General features: G+C 44.3%; 1 protein-coding gene across 1 annotated transcript; it reads left to right on the forward strand.

The window, feature by feature from the left end:
* Nucleotides 1–1,338: 1,338 nt before the first annotated feature.
* On the forward strand, nt 1,339–18,832 carry emc7b (ER membrane protein complex subunit 7b). The gene is made up of 5 exons (XM_059955593.1): nt 1,339–1,584; nt 5,814–5,933; nt 6,467–6,605; nt 8,276–8,356; nt 18,226–18,832. The coding sequence occupies exons 1-5, from the start codon at nt 1,373–1,375 to the stop codon at nt 18,370–18,372; spliced, it is 699 nt and encodes a 232-aa protein (XP_059811576.1). The 5' UTR covers nt 1,339–1,372; the 3' UTR covers nt 18,373–18,832.
* Nucleotides 18,833–20,165: the final 1,333 nt, after the last annotated feature.

A 20,165-nucleotide genomic window follows, 5' to 3' on the forward strand; every position in this document is an offset into this window, starting at 1 on the left:
CCCCGAGTGAATCAAGATATGAAATAGCATGAAAAACCAATCTAAGAATATGCAATAACATCCTTTGTTCCTGCTTTGCCATTCCACAAGATCATGCTTTATCTCAGTCACTTTCCTGTACTAACACCAAACTCTTGAATTCTTAAATAATCAAAAATAAATCATTTGCTGTCCTGAAATACTCAATAACAAAACTTCCACAATGCTCTAAGGTACACAATTCCAAGCATTCACGATCTTGTGTGAAGGAATTTCTTCTCAATTCTGAATAGCTGACCAACTACACATTATTCATTTCCATTGATGCTGCCTGACCTGCTGTGTTCCTCCAGCATTTTGTGTGTTGCTCTGGATTTCCAACATTTGCAGAATCTCTTATGTTGAGGAATAATTGGGTCTTTCTTAGGATGGCATATGGCCTCCACATTGGTGAGACCTGTCATAAATTGGGTGACTACTTTGTCGAGCTCCTCTGCTCCATCCGCCACAAGCAGGGCTTCCTGGTGGCCAAACATTTTAATTCCGATTTGCGCCAAGATGAGGCCACCCTCAGGGTGGTGAGCAACACCTTATATTCCCATCTGGTGGCCTCCAACCTGATAGCATGAATATCGATTTTTGTAAAATAAAAATTCCCCCCCCCCCCATTTCTCACTCTAACCTTTTACCTCTTCTCACAGGCCTATCACTTTCCCCTGAGTTCCCTCGCCCTTCCCTTTCTCCTATGGTTCACTCACGTCTCCTATCAGATTAATTCTTCTCCAGCCCTTTACCTTTCCCACTCACCTGGCCTCACCGATCACCTTCCAGCTAGCCTCCTTCCCCTCTCCCACCTTTTTATTCTGGCATGTCCCGCCTTACTTCTCAGTCCTGAAGAAGCCTCTCGGCTACTCACTTCCATAGATGCTTCCTGACTTTCCGAGTTCCTCTAGCACTTTGTGTGTGTTGATATGGCCGAATTATCTACTCCTGCAACCTATTTTCCATAACTCCGTTTACCTAACGATAGACCTGAAAACTGAATGATCTTTTTCATTCAAATGAACAAAGGCATTCTTATATACGAAATCATTTTTAAAAGGGCCACTTAATCGATCGTTGAAAAGTCTTGTTGAATTGTAAAATAAAATGTTAATTGAAACGTAAGACGTTGATTAACTTTTTCCCTCTGGGTATCCCACTTTTACAGTCCCGGCTCTAAGCAATGTGTTCTCAGCTTTTTTTTTCATATAGTTAGATTTACTTTTTAGGAAGTTCGCAGCTGCTAAACTTGCCGTAACCGGACCGCAAAGCTCCTGCGTTACAATAATCGGTGCGGGGTCAGAGTTGACGGCGACAGTGCGGCTGCGCAGCTCTCCTTGCTGGAGACGGAATGATGGCGGCGGTCTGCTGCTGTTGTCGGTTCCTCCCGTATTTGCTGCTGACAGCTCGCTGGTGGTTATGCGCTGGCTCGGAGGCCGAAGGCACCAGCGGGGAAAGGTTTAAGATCGAGGGCAGAGCAGTGGTGCCGGGAGTCAAGGCGCAGGACTGGATTTACACGGCGCGGGTGTTGGTTGAGGGAGAGGAGCACGTCGGCTTCTTCAAGTAACGACCGTGGAGAGGGGAGGGGGGAAGGGAGGTTTGGGGGAACAGAAGTTGGGAAGAGGGTGTGGGGTGGGGAGAAGATGTGGCTGTAGGCCCGGGCCGGAGGGAGCGCTGGGTCATTTTAACCTCCGGCTGCCAGTAGTCGCAAGGTGTCAGTCTCAAGATGTTTTCTTTAATTATATAAACAGTGGTGCCAGCTGTGGCTAAAACCCTCTAAATTTGGCACAAAGGAGAAGTAACCGGTTTGTACAGAGGTATGGAAAGTGGTGGTGAAACTGTTTAGGATTTCTATTTGGAATTACTTTGACTGGTTCATTGAATCAAAAGGGTGTATTCCTTAATATTTCAGAGCCTAAAAACATGTTGCTTTAAAGATCCTTAATGGTTTTTGAGTTTTCTTTTTATGGTATAACGTTGAAAACTCAACTGCCAATTTGCCCAGCACAGGCTCCCACAAACAGCAATGTCCTAATAATCTGACAGTGGTATTTTTTGAGGTATAAGCATGGACAGGAGATTGGGATGAAATGTCAGCTCTGCCATCAGACTTCTTGCTTCCACCTGAGATTGTAAAGCCTCAGTTTAATACCAACCCAAGATGTCTGATTTCTGACAAAATACCTAGTGACAGCCTGTTTGTTGTGTGTCTGGATTATGGTACTCTGGAGTGGGAATGGAAACCAAAATTTGAATTATTGCTCCCCAGCTAGAAGCTTAGGTGCAATTAGTCTCTCAATGCAGGCCAACAATTGGATTTTGGACTTGTTTTGTAGGATTCATCAGGCTATCTTATCACTCCTGCTAGTGTAACTGCAGTAGATCTTGAAATTCCAAAATTAGGATTCATAATCTCTGATTCATAATCTGTTATGAAGTGATATGAGTAGAATTGTTGCTTGTGCTAGTGACTAAATTAACACTGTTGTGATCTACATTTTTCCAACACACTCTTAACTGGCCTCCCATTGAAAATTCATAAATTTAGCACATTCAGGAATTTGGTGGTTCCAGACTAACAGACTTTTATGACGATTGGATATTATTTCTGACCACACTTCATATTCCAATCATCCCAGAGAATTAAAAGGAAATGTGAGAGCCAGGGAAAAGTTAGCATGAGAACCAGGGCCTGGTTGAATGGAAAGGAAATGTGGGAGCTGGGGCCCCAGTTGCTATTGTCCCTTTCCACTGGAACCAGAGCTCAGATGTGTCCAGAATCAGGTTTATCATCACTGACATAGGTTGTGAAATTTGTGCTTTGTGGCAGCAGTGTAGTTTAAGACATAAAAATTGCTATAAGTTACAAATAATTAGTGCAAAAGAGGGATAGAGCAGCAGTGTTCATGGGCCATTCAGAAATTGGATGGTGGAGGGAAAAGACTATTCTTAAAATGTTGAGTGTGGATCTTCAGGCTTCTGTACTCCTCCCCTGTACCTCCTCCCAGATGGTTGTAATGAGAAGAGGGCAGGTCCCCAATAGTGAGGATCCTTAAAATGGATACTGCCTTCTTGAGGCATCACCTTTTGAACATGTCCGCAGTGCCAGGGAGTGCTGACTCAACCAGTCAGAATGCTCTCCACAGTGTATTGTAGAAACTTGCTGGAGTCTTTGCCCACTCTCCTCAAATTCCTAATGATGTGTAGCCCCTGCATGTCATCTTTGTAATTGCATCAATATATTGGGCCCAGGATAGATCCTCTGAGATGCTGACATCCAGGACCGTGAAGCTGCTCACCCTTTCCTTGATGAGGATGTGTGCTCTCCTTATTTCACCTTGAAGTTCACAGTGAATTCTTTGGTTTTGCTGATGTCGAGACGCAAAGTAGTTGAGACACCATCCAAGCATCTGTTTTCTCTCACTCCCTCATTGCCATCTGAAATTCTGCCATCAATAGTTGTGTCATCAGCAAATTTTCAGATGACATTTGAGCTGTGCCCCATCACACAGTCACTAATGTAGAGAGCTTAGAGCAACGGGCTAAGCGTGCATCCTTGAGGTGCACCAGTGTTCATTGTCTGCAAAGAGGGGATGTTAATACTGATGTGTACTGTCTGTAATCTCCCAGTAAGGAAGTTAAGGATCCAGTTGCAGAGAGAAGTACCGGTGCCCAGGTTTTGAAGCTTGTTGATTGATGGTGTTGGATGCTAAGCTATAATTAATAAACAGCAGCCTTGATTGTGCAGGTGCACCAAAGCCAAGTGAAGTGTCAGGGACACCATGTTTGTTATGGAGTTGATGTGGCGGTAGGCAAATTGTAGAAGGTTCACATCATTGTTCAGGCAGTAGTTAATTCAGGCCGTGACCAGCCTCTTAAACCACTTAATTACAGTAGATGTGAGTGCTACTGGGGATAATAATTGAGGTAGCTCACCTTGCTCTCCAGTACGTTTGATACCCTTTTGAAGTAGCTGGGATCCTCTGACTGCAGCACTGGGTTGAAGATTGTTGGAGTTTTCAAGGACAGTTGGTTGGCACAGGTTTTCAGTACCCTGACTGGTATGCTTTTGGAGTCTAATGTCCTTTCAAGGATTATCTCTTGAAGGATGTTCTGACATCAGCCTTTGAGACAGATCACAAGGCCACCAGATTCTGTGGGGATTTGCAATGACATGGTGTTGTTTTCCCTTTCAAAGCATGCATGAAAGATGTTGAACTCCTCAGGGAGTGAAGCATCACTGCCATTTATCCTGTTGGGTTTCACATTTTAGAATGGCATGTAAATTCTGCCATAACTGTCACGCATCTAATTAACTTCATGCTGAATTGCTTTCTCACTCTCACGATGGCCTTCTGTAGGATGTACGTGGACTTCTTGTAGAGTTCTGGATCACTGGTCGTAAACACCCCAGATCCTGCCTTCAGCAAATTGCAGATCTCCAGGTTTATCCAGGGACTCTGGTTTGAATATCTTCTTGAAAACAGCATCCATCATCAAGGACCCCCCACATCCAAGTCATGCTGTCTTCTCACTGTCACCATCAGGAAGGAGATACAGGAGCTTTGAGTCCCATATCACCAGTTTTAAGGACAGTTATTACCCTCAACCATCAGGCTCTTGAACCAGAGTAGGTAACTTCACTCACCCCAACACTGAATTGATTCCATAACCTGTGGACTTACTTTCAAGGACTCTACAAGTCATGTTCTCAGTATTTATTTATTGTTGTTTCTTTTTTGTATTTGCACAATTTGTTGGCTTTTGCACATTGGTTGTTTGTGTGTCCTTGTGTGCAGTTTTTCATTGATTCTGTTGTGTTTATTTGAAAATGAATCTCAGGATAGTATATGGTGACATTATACTTTGACAATAAATTTACTTGGAACTCCTCCACAAGTGTCTTGCTGAAGTAAATCTTGTCCTCAGTTGCTCTGTCAAAATGGCTACAGGTGGCTTGTTGATTTGTAGATTGTGTGCAGTCCAGAAATTCCTTGTGTACTTTTCATGATGTTTACTACTGGGATGCAATGTAGTAAATAACTCTTATGGGGAAATGGTGAACTTAATTTATTAATAATTTGATTTGATGTATTTTAATTTAAGTTCACTAAGGTCTTCGATCTCAGAGTGATCTGCGTATGTTCAGGATATTCTTGAAGCATTAGCAAGATTAATGTTCTATAGTCAGAAAGAATCATTGACAAATTTGAAAGATATACAGAACTGAGTATTGGTTTTTAAATTTCTTGTAAATATGAAAGAATATATTCACCCCTAATCCATCAGCCCAGAAGAAATTGATTGGTCAATCCTAGCAGTGTTCAGCTGCTCTTTAATTCTGGGATTTTGCCTCCACTGCCCAATTTCAGGGGTATTTCTGTGTGATCTTCATGCTTTGCATAAGAACTTGCCTTTATATAATTAGAATTTGTTTTGTCATCATTGTTCAGTTTGTAAAAACACACTTGCCATACAGTGCTTTAGTGTTTTTATTGTTGCATTTGTTCATGGGTGAAAACCCAATCTTCATTCAAAACGCAGTCTTCTGTACCATTTTAGATTTCTACACAACAATGATGTCTTCATTGTTTTCATCACCTTCAGAACTATGGTTCCATTTTCTGCAGTGATTAGATATGTTAGGCATTGAGCGCAACTGAGAAATTTTGCCCTTTGTCTTCTTGCAGTACTTAATATTGCATTACAGTGACACAGTATGTGGGAACTTAAAATTATGTTTCTTTATAGAATAGCTTTAAGTATTTCATACAATATAACTTACTTTATAGGACAGATGGAACTTTCACTGTAAATGATGTCCCTTCTGGATCATATGTAGTGGAAATAGTTTCACCAGCATACCGCTTTGAGCCCGTGCGAGTTGACATTACCTCCAAAGGTAAAATCAGGTAAGAATGTTCCAACACTTGGAGTTGATTTTCTTGTACTGCAGCATGACATCATGTATTTTGATAGGTTTAAAAACTAATTTTTAAATGTATATCATGTTGGTTTTAATAATAATTAAAATAATTATTAAATAATTAAATAATCCCTCTAGCCCTTGTGGCTAAAGGGATCAAGGTGTATGGAGAGAAAGCAGGTACAGGGTTCTGAGTTGGATGATCAGCCATGATCATACTGAATGGTGGTGCAGGCTCAAAGGGCTGAATGGCCTACTCCTGCACCTATTTTCTATGTTTCTATGTTTTTTTTTTGTCAATAAGATTAAAAACAAACCATAACTACTGTAGTAAAGCTTATGTTTGCTTTCAAATTTTAAATAGTTCCCAGACTTTGCCATTGTTCAGGATCATATGTGAATAAATTAAATTCAACACCTTAACAAATTAGGGCAATTTCTAAATGAAACAAAAGGATGGAAAATAGTTGCTGCATTTTGGACAAGAAAATACTTCCTCATTATTTGCTTTCTTACCAGGGCAAGGCAGGTGAATTATTTAAAGGCATCTGAAGTCATTAGGCTACCATATCCAATACAAATCAAATCTACTGGTCCTCCTCCATACTTCATGAAGCGAGAAACATGGGGTTGGACAGATTTCCTCATGAATCCTATGGTACGTGTTTGTCAAAGATATATTACTACATCTCTTTACTTTGTTCTTATGAAACTGGAAGCTAAAAGACGGTTCTGCACAATATATTCAAAATATTTTATTTGGAATTTTATTACCTGTAATGGTGGACATGTTGAAATGACTTTCACCAATAATCTCACTAGGTATAACAGCCCTGTAATACTTCCCAAAAGCAAAAGAAGGGAAAGCTTCCCAATAATTAATTGGCCTTTATTTTGCATTGTTGGAACAAATCAACTAATGTATTTAAATGAATTGTGAAACCCCCTGGTTTCCTTGGCTGCACAAGTCTAAGGAAGAGACTCTCTGGTCCCGTGAGATTGAGATGACTCAATCCCACCCCAAACCTTGGTTTGTGTTAATGCTGTGTAATTTGCTACTTTGTTACAAATTAGTGCCAAATAGCAGACAGTACACTGCATACAGTTAAAAGAATGGTATTTATGAATCTTAACTAAAGGGTTAGTAAAAAACAAAAAGAAAAGGGCCCATTGTAATTAAGCAGTCAAATGTGCACAAGTTAGAGCTCAACTTTTCACCATATTGATTTCAGCACCTAGCTTCATCAAATAACGTCTTGCACTGGGTCGAATCCTATGACTTGTTCTCTCCATCGTCTTCTCTCTTCATCTCCCGCCAAACAAATATCCCAAGACCAACCTGGAGTCCCTCACCAAAAAAACCTCCCCCAGTTCCACCATCCAAATTGGATGGTACATGTTCCTCATCATCCCTTATCTTCAACAATAACCTAGACAGGCTGAAAGCACAACAGACTGCCCTTACAGAACTGCTAAATGAAATACCTACAGCATAACAGTAAAAATGTAAAACCAGGACATTACAGCTGCTATTTGTGGGAAGTTGTTACTTTATCTGATAGTTAATGTTTGTCTTCAATGACAGTGACTATTTAAAAAAAGTAATTTACATTGAACATTTTAAGATATTTCTTAGTAACAGACAGTAACTGTCTTAAGTTGTGTAGTTAAGGAAGAAATTATTATTCGTTCTTGTATTCTAATTGAGGAAGAATGGGAAGATAATCAATGTATAAGCTAGCTTAATGTTCATCTATATTGCAGAGCTTTTTTTTCAGCAAAAGCAGCTGCACAGTGCACTTTTTATGGAACAAGCCCATTCTGCATTCAATTACCCTTCCCTTCCGAATTCATCTTTATGCAGTAGGTCAGGCTCAGAGGTTAGCAGCAGTCTTGGAGCAATTCCTGAGTTGCTCAAAAGTATTTTCAGTCATGGGTTTGGGTGGAGTCAGGGTAATGATTGAGTTAAGTTTGATTCAGCCAGGAATTTGTACAATCTTTTGAGTGGTCTGTAATGAAATGTAAACATTTCAAGCAGTTATTGGTATGATTTAACATTATAAATTAGAATTAATTCGCTGGCTCAGTTTATACAAATAGATTATACAGAAATAGGCTAAGGGAAAATTACATACTTACCATTGTTCGACAGTTATTCTTTTTCATCTTTCTGTAGTGTTGTGCTTGTTTTGGTTGCAACGTTATACATAATTATTTTGAATGATAAAAGTTTGGAGTTGTGTCATATAGTTTTCCTCAGATGGGCTGAAAGTCAGTGAAAACTTCGTTTATAATAACTTAAGATTTGTACTTGTTGCAATTTCACAGGTAATGATGATGGTTCTTCCCTTGCTGATCATCCTCTTGTTGCCTAAAGTGGTCAACACTAATGATCCTGAGATGAGAAGGGTGAGTATTCAGCATTAAATCAAATACTGTGTGACAAAGTTAGTGAAGAGAAATTTGATCTGGATTTCAAAATGGACTGTATTATAAATTTCAAAAGAATGCTTGTGGTATGCTGTTGAGCCACTGGTATGCAATTTGAGGGAAGTACAGAACAGGATTTAAAATATTGAATTCATGGCAATCTTCACCTAATAACCTTTTATTAACTAACTTGGTTGATCAATTCACTTGTAATTTCCAAGAACTATTTAACTCTTTGTGTAATGATGTAGCAGTGTGCTACACGCAGCGCTGAAATAACGACACGGAGTCGGTAAACTGCAGTTAAAGAAGATTTTATTCGAACTTTGCGGCTTCGCTTTAAAGGCCTCCCTGATCCCGCCCTCGCCGGGCGCAGATGCTGTAGGAGGCACGTATTCATAGTCCCGCGCGAGCTTTTCCCTTTGTTAGTGAAGCAGACCTGGCACTGGCACCCTTTTCGGACTGGCCTTTATGCCGGCGCGCTGGCTATTTGTGAGCCGGTTCGAGTGCTCTAGGAAGTGGGTCGCCACATAACCCCCCCCCAGAACCGGCGATACACCCTCCAATGTCCACAGTCTGGGCTGGACCCTGTTTGGAAGGTCGGCCTCTGCGCCGCGGTGCCGGGAACTTGACCGGTTGTGCCATGTCCACATGGGCCGGTTTGAGTCGGTCCACCGTGAAAACCTCCTCTCTCCCCCCAACGTCCAGCACGAACGTGGACCCGTTGTTCCTGAGCACCGTAAATGGCCCCTCGTAGGGCCGCTGCAGCGCTGGCCGATGCCAGCCCCTTTGTACAAACACAAACTTAGAGTTCTGCAGGTCTTTGGGTACGCAGGTCAGGTTCTGCCCATGCTGCGAAGTGGGTATGGGGGCCAGGTTGCCGAGCCTCTCGTGTAGTCTGCCCAGGACTGCTGCGGGTTCTTCGTCGTGCCCCCTTGGGGCTGGTATGAACTCCCCGGGGACGACCAGGGGTGCGCGGTACACCAACTCGGCCGACGAGGCGTGCAGATCGTCTTTGGGCGCTGTGCGGTTGCCGAGTAGGACCCAGGGAAGCTCGTCCACCCAGTTAGCTCCTCGCAGGCAGGCCATGAGAGCCGACTTTAGGTGGCGGTGGAAACACTCCACTAGTCCGTTCGACTGTGGGTGGTAGGCAGTGGTGTGGTGCAGCTGAGTCCCCAAAAGGCTGGCCATAGCTGACCACAGGCTGGAGGTGAACTGGGCACCTCTGTCGGAGGTAATGTGAGCCGGTACACCAAAGCAGGACACCCAGGTGGTGATCGGTGCCTGGGCGCAAGATTTGGAGGTGGTGTCGGTGAGCGGGATCGCCTCTGGCCATCTTGTAAACCAGTCCAGAATAATCAGGAGGTGCCGCGCTCCTCGTGACACTGGCAGGGGGCCCACGATATCCACATGAACGTGGTCGAAACGCCGGTGGGTGGGGTGGAACTGCTGTGGCAGAGCATTGGTGTGCCGCTGCACCTTGGCCGCCTGGCAGTGGATGCACGTCTTGGCCCATTCACTGACCTGCTTGCGGAGACTGTACCAAACGAACCTGCTGGAGACCATCCGGACGGTTGTCCTGATGGAGGGGTGCGCTAAGTTATGAAGAATCGAAAACACGGCGCCGCCAGTTTGCCGGGACAACGGGACGGGGTTGGCCGGTGGTGACGTCACAGAGTAGGGTCCTCTCACCTGGGCCTATGGGGAGGTCCTGGAGCTGCAAACCGGAGACTGCGGTTCTGTAACTAGGGATCTCCTCGTCTGCCTGCTGCGCCTCTGCCAGTGCCTCAAAGTCTACCCCTTGGGAAAGGGCATGAATGTTAGGGCAAGAGAGCGCGTCCGCTACGACATTGTCCTTACCCGAGACGTGTCGGATATCCGTCGTGTATTCAGAGATGTAGGACAGATGGCGCTGCTGGCCAAGGATCGGACACCTTCGTGAACGTAAAGGTAAGTGGCTTGTGGTCCGTGAACGCGGTGAAGGGCCTACCTTCCAAGAAGTACCTGAAATGCTGGATTGTCAGGTATAGCGCCAACAGTTCCCGGTCGAAAGCACTGTATTTGAGCTCGGGCGGTCGCAGGTGTTTGCTGAAAAACGCCAGGGGTTGCCAGCGACCCGCGTTGAGTTGCTCCAGTACCCCACTGACTGCCATGTTAGATGCGTCCACTGTGAGGGCGGTAGGGACGTCCATTTTGGGGTGCACTAGCATCGTGGCGTTTGCCAAGGCTTCTTTCGTTTTAATGAAAGCAGCGACGGACTCCTCGTCCCAGGTAACGTCCTTGCCCGGACCCGACATCAGGGCGAACAGGGGGCGCATGATTCGGGCAGCTGAAGGGAGGAAACAGTGGTAGAAATTTACCATACCCACGAATTCCTGAAGGCCTTTGATTGTGGTGGGTCGGGTGAAATGGCGGACTGCGTCTACCTTAGCGGGCAGAGGGGTTGCCCCGTCTTTAGTAATCCTGTGGCCCAGGAAGTCGATGGTGTTGAGCCCGAACTGGCATTTGGCCGGGTTGATTGTTAGACCGTATTCACTCAGTCGGGCGTAGAGTTGACAGAGGTGGGACAGATGCTCCTGACGACTGCTGCTTGCTATGAGGATGTCGTCCAAATAGATGAAAGTGAAGTCCAGGTCGCGTCCCACCATGTCCATTAACCGCTGGAACGTCTATGCGGCATTCTTCAGGCCAAACGGCATGCGGAGGAACCCGAAAAGGCCAAACGGGGTGATGAGTGCCGTTTTGGGGACGTCGTCAGGATGCATCGGGATTTGATGGTATCCCCGGATGAGGTCTACCTTGGAGAAGATCCGTGCGCCGTGCAGGTTTGCTGCAAAATCCTGAATGTGCGGCACAGGGTAGCGGTCCGGTGTAGTAGCCTCGTTCAGCCTGCGATAGTCGCCGCATGGTCTCCAGCCCCCTGTTGCTTTGGGCACCATGTGCAGGGGGGAGGCCCATGAGCTGTCGGACCTCCGTTTGATCCCCAATTCCTCCATCCTCTTGAACTCCTTTGCCAGTCGGAGCTTGTCTGGAGGAAGCCTTCGAGCACGGGTGGTCCCTGGGTCGGGAGGTGGTGCTGTACGCCGTGTCGGGGGCGTGAACTGTGGTGTCAGAACCGATGGGAAATCCGCCAGGACTCTGGTGAAGTCGTTATCGGACAGCGTGATGGAGCCGAGGTGAGGGGCTGGCAACTGGGCTGCACCCAGGGAGAACGTCTGAAGGTCTCAGCGTGGACCAGTCTCTTCCTGGACAGGTTGACCAGTAGGCTGTGAGCCCGCAAAAAATCCGCACCCAGAAGCAGTTGGGTTACGGCGGCCAGTGTGAAGTCCCACGTGAACCGGCTGGAGCCAAACTGTAGCTGCACTGTACGGGTGCCATAGGTCCTTACTGTGCTGCCGTTCACAGCCCTCGGGGGGGACCCGGTGCCCTGTTGCGGGTGTCGTAACTTGTCGGAGGTAAGACGCTGATCTCGGCACTGTTGTCGACCAAAAAACGGCGTCCCGACCGCTTGTCCCACACATACAGGAGGCTATCCCGATGGCCAGCCGCCGTAGCCATCAGCAGCGGCTGGCCCTGGCGTTTCCCGGGAACTTGCAGGGCGGGCTACAGTGGCAGGCTTCTGCGCCCCACCGCTGGTGGTAGAAGCACCATTGTTCGTTGGGCTCCCCACCCCTGCCTCTGGGGTTAGCGGGCTCTGTGGCTGGGCCGGGTCTGGTTTGCTGCTGGGAGCGTGGCCTGGTGATCCGTGCGACAGACGCCTCACTCACCTTCTTAGTGTTCCACAGCAAGTCCGCCCAGGCTGCCACCTTCCGGGGGTCGCTGAAATTCACGTCGGACAGCAGCAGGTGTATGTCTTCGGGCATCTGCTCCAGGAATACCTGCTCAAACATGAGGGAGGGCTTGTGTCCTCCAGCCAGAGACAACATCTCATTCATTGAAGCCGATGGAGATCTGTCCCCCAAACCATCCAGGTGCAGTAAACGGGCAGCTCGCTCGCACCATGAGAGTCCAAAAGTCCTTATGAGCAGGGCTTTGAATTCCGTGTACTTGCCGTCCGCTGGGGGAGACTGTACAAACTCCTCAACCTGGGCCGCTGTGTCCTGGTTGAGGGAGCTCACCACGTAGTAGTAACGTGTGTCCTCTGAGGTTATCTGCCGAATGTGGAATTGGGCTTCTGCTTGCTGGAACCAAAGGTGAGGTCGCAGCGTCCAGAAGCTTGGCAGTTTCAACGAACAGATGCGGCGTCGTTCATCTCCGGTCCAAATATCGTTTCGACCGTTGGGATCACCAATTGTAGCGGTGTGCTACACGCAGAGCTGAAATAATGACACAGAGTCGGTAAACTGCAGGTAAAGAAGATTTTATTCGAACCACGGCTTCGCTTCAAAGCCTCCCTGATCCCGCCCTCCCCGGGTGCGGACGCTGTAGGAGGCACGTATTCACAGTCCCGCGCGAGCTTTTCCCTTTGTTAGTGAAGCAGACCTGGCGCCCTTTTGGGACTGGCCTTTATGCCGGCGCGCTGGCTATTTGTGAGCCGGTTCGAGTGTGCTAGGAGGTGGGTCGCCACAATGAGGTAATATAATTTTGTGATTCTCGGCAAAAGTATAAATAAAATAATTAATGTTTCTTAATCTGGTTATTTCATGATGTGTTGTAAGACTTGACTAATATACCCACTGATGCCCAAATATCTTTGGCTATGAGATTCTGAAAGTTCTAACTTTAAACTTGGGGAAGAGTTGATTTCACATGGAGACATTTATAAGATCATAGAGTTAGACTCGTATAGTACAGAGAACAGGCCTGTCAGATCCCTGAGGTACTCCATTGGTGACCGACCTCCATGCAGGATATGACCCGTCTACAACCACTCTTTGCCTTCTGTGGGCAAGCCAGCTCTGGATCCACAAAGCAATGTCCCCTTGGATCCCATGCCTCCTTACTTTCTCAAAAAGCCTTGCATGGGGTACCTTGTCAAATGCCTTGCCTGAAATCCACGTACACTACATCAACTGCTCTACCTTCATCAATGTGTTTAGTCACATCCTCAAAAAAATTCAGTCAGACTCGTAAGGTACGACCTGCCTTCTACAAAGCCATGCTGACTATTCCTAATCATATTATACCTCTCCAAATGTTCATAAATCCTGCCTCGCGATCTTCTCCCTCAACTTACCAACCACTGAAGTAAGACTCACTGGTCTATAATTTCCTGGTCTATCTCTACTCCCTTTCTTGAAAAATGAAACAACATCTGCAACACTCCAATTCTCCGGAACCTCTCCCATCCCCATTGATGACGTAAAGATCATCGCCAGAGGCTCAGCAATCTCTACCCTTGCCTCCCACAGTAACCCCGGGTACATCTCGTCTTGACTCAGTGACTTATCCAACTTGATGTTTTCCAAAAACTCCAGCGCATCCTCTTTCTTAATACCTACATGCTCAAGCTTTTCAGTCCGCTGGAAGTCATCCCGACAATCGCCAAGATCCTTTTCTGAGGTGAATACTAAAGCAAAGTATTCATTAAGTACCTCTGCTATTTTCTCTGGTTCCATACACACTTTTCCACTGTCACACTTCATTGGTCCTATTCTGTCACATCTTATCCTCTTGCTCTTCACGTACTTGACTTGGAGTTTTCCTTAATCCTGTGCGCCAAGGCCTTCTCATGGCCCCTTCTGGATCTTCTAATTTCTTTCTTAAACTCCTTCCTGCTAGCCTTATAATCTTTTGGATCTCTGTCATTACCTAGTTTTTTTGAGCCTTTCATAAGCTCCTCTTTTCTTCTTGTCTAGACTTACAACAGCGTTTGTACACCACTGTTCCTGTACCCTACCATGCTTTCCCTGTCTTATTGGAACATACTTGTGCCGAACTGCATGCAAATATCCCCTGAATATTTGCCAAATTTCTTCCCTACATTTCCCTGAGAACATCTGTCCTCAATTTATGCTTCCAAGTTCTTCCCTGATACTCTCATGTTTCCCCTTGCTCCAATTAAACACTTCCGAAGTTGTCTGTTTCTATCTCTCTCCAATGCTATGGTAAAGGAGATAGAATTGTGATCACTATCTCCAAAATGCTCTCCCACGGAGAGATCTGACACCTGACCAGGTTCATTTCCCAAAACCAGATCAAGTACAGCCTCTCCTCGTGTAGACTTATTTACATATTGTGTCAAGAAACCTTCTTGAACACATCTTAACAAACTTCACCAAATCCAAACTCCTTGCTCTAGGGACATGCCGATAGATATTTGGGAAATTAAAATCTCTCACCATGACAACGCTGCTGTTATTGCCTCTTTCCAGAATCTGTCTCCCTATCTGCTTCTCGATGTGCCTGTTACTATTGGGTGGTCTATAAAAAGAACTCAGTAGAGTTATTGACCCCTTCCTGTTCCTAAGTTCCACCCGCAAAGATATAGAGACAATCCCTCCATGTATTCCTCCTTTGTTGCAGCTGTGACACTATTTCTGATCAACGGTGCAACGCCCCCACCTCTTTTGCCTCCCTCCCTGTCCTCTCTGAAACATCTGAAGCCTGGCACTCAGAAGTAACTATTCCTGCCCCTGAGCCATTTAAGTCTCTGTAATGCCCACAACGTCACAGCTCCAAGTACTGATTCACGCTCTAAGCTCATCGACTTTGTTCATAATACTCTTTGCATTAGAATAGACACATCTCAAACCATCAGTCTGAGCACATCCCTTCTCTATCACCTGCCTATCCTCTCACACTGTCTACAAGCTTTCTGTATTTATGAGCCAACCACCTCTTCCTCTGTCTCATCAGTTTGGTTCCCACCCCCAGCAATCCTAGTTTAAACTCTCCCAATAGCCTTAGTAAACCTCCCTGCCAGGATATTGATCCCTGTAGGATTAAAGTGCAACCCATCCTTTTTGTACAGGTCACTCCTTACCCAAAAGAGGTCCCAATGATCCAGAAATCTGAATCCCTGCCACTCCAATCACTCAGCCATGCATTTATCCTCCACCTTACTCTATTCCTATATTCATTGTCGCATGGCACAGGCAGCAATCCTGTATTACCTCTTTGGTGCTGCTTCTCAACTTCCTTCCTAACTCCCTGTAGTCTGCTTTCAGGACCTCTTCCCTTTTCCTGCCTGTGTCGTTGGTATCAATATGTACCACAACCTCTGGCTGTTCTCTTTCCCACTTCAGTATATCGTAGATGTGATCAGAAACAGTCCGGACCCTGGCATCTGGGAGGCAAACTATCATCCATGCTTCTTTCCTGCGTCAACAGAATTGCTTGTCTGACCCCCTAACTGTAGAGTTCCCTATTACTGCTGCCATCCTCTTCCTTTCCCTACCCTTCTGAGCCACAGGGCCAGACTCTGTGCCAGAGGTGCAGCCACTATTTCTTCCTCCTGGTAGGCCATCTCCCCCCAACAGTACTCAAGCAGGAGTACTTGTAGCCAAGGGGTACAGCCACAGGAGTGCTCTAGCCTCTGATTCCTGCTCTTCCCTCTCCTTGCTTTTACCCACTTATCTGTCTCCCCAGGCCCTGGTGTGACTACCTGCCAATAGCTCCAATCTATCACCTCCTCATTTATCCCTGACCAGATGAAAGTCATCGAGCTGTATCTCCAGTTCCCTAACGTAGTCCTTAAGGAGCTGCAGCTCGATGCACCTGGTACAGATGTGGCCATCCCCGAGGCTGGGAGTCTCCTAGACTTCTCACATCTGACACCCAGCACAGAACACTGGCCTTGCACACATTCTTCCTGTTTGTATTCTACACAGGTGACCTACCTCACCTCAACCCGTTACTGCTAAAGCTCTCCTACGCTGTCTCCCTGTACTCTCTTGCCCGGCCTATAAAGCTGTCTCCTTTTAAACTCTTCTCGCTGTTCTCACTGGCTGATGTCCATGCGCTTGCGCAGTCACGCCCCGATCAAACCACTAAAGAAATAACCCATCCCTCCACTTCTTCATCCAGGCCATATTCTTCTAAATCTCTCCTATCCATGTATCGGTCCAAGTGTCTTTTAAATGTCATGATGTATCTCTCTCTATTACTTCCTCTGGCAGCTAGTTCCATGTATAGATCACTCTCTGTGAAAAAAGGTTGCCTTTCAGGTCCCTTTTCAGTCTTCTGCTCACATTGAACCTATGCCATCTAGCTATGGACTCCCTTTCCCTGGGAAAAAGACTGTGACTATGCATAATATCTATGCCCCTGATAATTTTACAAAGTTATATAAGGTCTCCACTTGGCTCCTATGCTCTGGGAAGAAAAAGTAAGAGCCTTTCCAGTCTGTTCTTATAACTCAGTTTCAAGTTCCTGGACATTAACATCTCTGATGATCTATCTTGGTCCCAACACATTGATGCAATTACAAAGAAGGCACAACAGTGGCTATATTTTGTTTGGAATTTGAGGAGACTTGGTATGTCACCATTGACACTCGCAATTTTCTGTTAATGTAATGTGGAGAGCATTCTAACTAGTATGGATAGGCCCCTGCACAGGAAAGTTGTAAACTTAATCAGCTTCAAATGAAGACACCTTCAAATGATGAAGCCTCAATAAGGCAGCATCTGTCATCAAGGGCATCCATCACCCAGGATATGCCCTCTTCTCATTGCTACTATCAAGGAGGAGCTACAGGAGCCTGAAACCACACACTCAACATTTCAGGAACAGCTTCTTCCCTTTTGCCAACAGATTTCTGAATGGACAGTAAGCCCATGAACACCACATTTTGCCCTCCCTTTTTGCACTACTTATCTACTTTTAATTTTTTAATATAGATACTATATAGTTTTTTTAAAATATGTTTTGCTGCCACAAAACAGATTTCATGACATATGCCAGTGATATTAAATCTGATGCAGATTCACAACTGGTCACTGACCTCCAGTCTGAAAAACAACCCTCAACCACCATCCTCTGTCTTCCAGCGTCAAGTCAATTTTGTAAGCAATTAGCCAGGTTGCATTCAAGCCCATGTGATCAAACCTTATAGACCAGTCTACCATGTGGAACCTTGTCAAAGGTTTTGCTAAGGTTTATGCAGATGTTGTCTAATGCATTGCTGTTGTCATCTGTCGATATGGTCACCTCTTCAAAACAATTCAGTCAAATTCATGTGTCAATGTGTCAAATTTACCACTCAAAACAAAGCTGATTGTTGTTAATCAGTCCTTTTTCTTTCAAGGTGCTTGTAGATCTTGTCTCCCAGAATCCTCTCAAATAACTTGCCCGTCAGCAATATTAGGTTACTGGTCTGTAGTTCAAAGGTCTGCAGCCTTTCTTAAATAAAAGCACAACATTAAAAACCTTCATCTTTCTGGAATTTGGTTGTTAAATGCTGAGTGTTTAAGATGCTTTTAGTTTGCTCCTTGCTTAATTCGCTTTAATTTGTATATTCAATTTTATCAATTTCAGATGTTTTGAAACACCAACTATTACTTGGAGCATGAATAAATATTTTATTTCCTATGAATGTAAATTAATCTAATTTGTTTGATCCAGCCTGGCTTTCCTTGTTAAATCAGAATGGTTACTGTTGTACGTAAGGTCAAAACTGGGGTATTGTTTTATAAGAACATATAAAAGTAAAAGAATATTTGTTTCTCTAAACTGCATGGTAGTCTTTGGAATCTTTTTTGTTAATTTCAGATTCGTCTCTGAAAATGTCTCAATATTTCACAATGTTTATGTTGATACACTGAGACTGAGGTGTGTGTGTTGCTGGCCCAAACTCAGTTTACTGCTGTATTGTGTGTTCTTAAAAGCTTTACTTAGTGTCATTGCATTTATTTACATGTACTTTATGAAGCATTGTAACAGCATGTGGTTGTTTACTGTTCTAGGAGATGGAGCAGTCCATGAACATGCTGAACCCGAATCACGAGTTACCAGATGTTTCAGAGTTTATGACTCGCCTCTTCTCTTCTAAATCTTCTAAGTCTGGAAGTGGCAGTAAGGCTGGGAAGAGTGGTGCAGTAAAGAGGAGGTAGTCCTTTGGAACATCATTCGAGGTTAATACACTGCCTATTTGTGCTCTAAAGAGAAATCACTGGTAGAACACTCGGCTGTTCACAAGGCAAAATAAAATCTGAGAAACAACATATGACTTCTTGAAGACAGGGGTTTAGTGTTTATGTATATTTTGAAACATCAAAAATTCTGTGTGCTTGCAGTGACTAGTACATTTGGAAGATTTATTATAATTAAATTAAAATGTAATGCAACATAATATCCTAGTTTATTTACTGCAATTTTTGGTAAGTATTTTTAATACATATAAAGTTTGTGCAAGAAATGAAAGTAATATAAAAATATTTCAAATCCTTGTTCATTTTCTGTTGTACAAGAAGGTCAAAAATTCATGATAGTATATTGACGATAACTTTGTTTCTGAGCTATGTACAGTATATTTCCAAGTGCACAAAATAAAATTGTACAATGTCAATGTAAGACTCTGACTTTTGGTATGATCATTATAGTATTATTAATAGCCACTTTGAATGATTGGGAGTTTGTTCTCCTGATTATAAGATTCTGTTTTGCTCCCATTTAATAGAAGTACAATATTTCACAAATTTAATTGCAGATGTCAAAAACCTCTTACTTCATCTATGACGATCCTCCCAAGAAATTGCATTTTCTGCTCATAGCATCTAAACATCTTGATGATGTCTATTGTGGCTGTTAATCACTATGGTAAGTTAGATAATAGCACGGACATGGAGACTGTATCAGTATACAGGTGTGCGCCACTTAACGTCCATTCGGACAACGTCAGATCGCATATACGTCCGTAATCCCAATCGGAGAACATGACATAGCAGGCGTAACCAATCTTGTGTATTGCGCGTCTCTTGAGTGTAGTAGTGTTATCTTTCTGTTTAATTTTCTTTTGAAAATATTACCATAAAGTGCATCATGGATTCTAAACACAGCAAAACCACTCCTAGTGTTAGTAGCAGCAAGAGGCAAAGGAAAAATATTGACTTGGAAGTGAAACAAGGTTATTAAACAATATGAAGGTGGAAAACCAGTGAATGCTATTGCTCAGTATTTAGGCATGTCGCACTCGACAATCATGATGATAGTAAAAAACAAAGAAAAAGTTCTCAAAGCTGTTAAAGGATCAGCTTCACTGAAAACTACAAGGCTTGTGAAAATGGGAGAGGGACCTATATCGGATATGGAGAAATTGCTAAGTATGTAATATGGTGTTCGCATAACGTCTGATTTCACAGAACGTATTGTGGATGTTAAGCAACGCATACCTGTAATAGAATTGACTCTGCAATTTGAAAGGGAGAAACTAAAATCGGATGTATGAGTATTACAGTGAAGTAAAGGGGACTACAGAAGCATGAGAGAGGAGCTGCTTCGTTAATTGGAAGGGAACATTATGGGATTGGAAGGGATGTTGGCAAAGCAGGAATGGCTGAACTTTAAGCAAGCAATTTGGAAGGCACAGGATAGATATATCCCAAATACGATTAAATATTCTAAAGGAAGGATCAGACAACTGAGGCTGACAAAATGTCAAAGACAACATAAAAGCAAAAGGGAGGGCATACAATATAGCAAAAGTTAGAGGCTGGAGGATTGGGAAACATGAACACCAACAGAAGGCAACTAATAAATCAATAAGAATAGGAAAGACAAAATATGAAGGTAAGCTAGCTAATAATATCAAAGAGGACACCAAAAGTTTTTTTTTACAGATATATAAAGAGTAACAAGAGTCAGGAGTGGATATTGGACCATTGGAAAATGAGGCTGGAGAGATAGT

The sequence above is a fragment of the Hypanus sabinus genome, chromosome 2 (assembly GCF_030144855.1).
Source record: "Hypanus sabinus isolate sHypSab1 chromosome 2, sHypSab1.hap1, whole genome shotgun sequence".
NCBI lineage: Eukaryota > Metazoa > Chordata > Chondrichthyes > Myliobatiformes > Dasyatidae > Hypanus > Hypanus sabinus.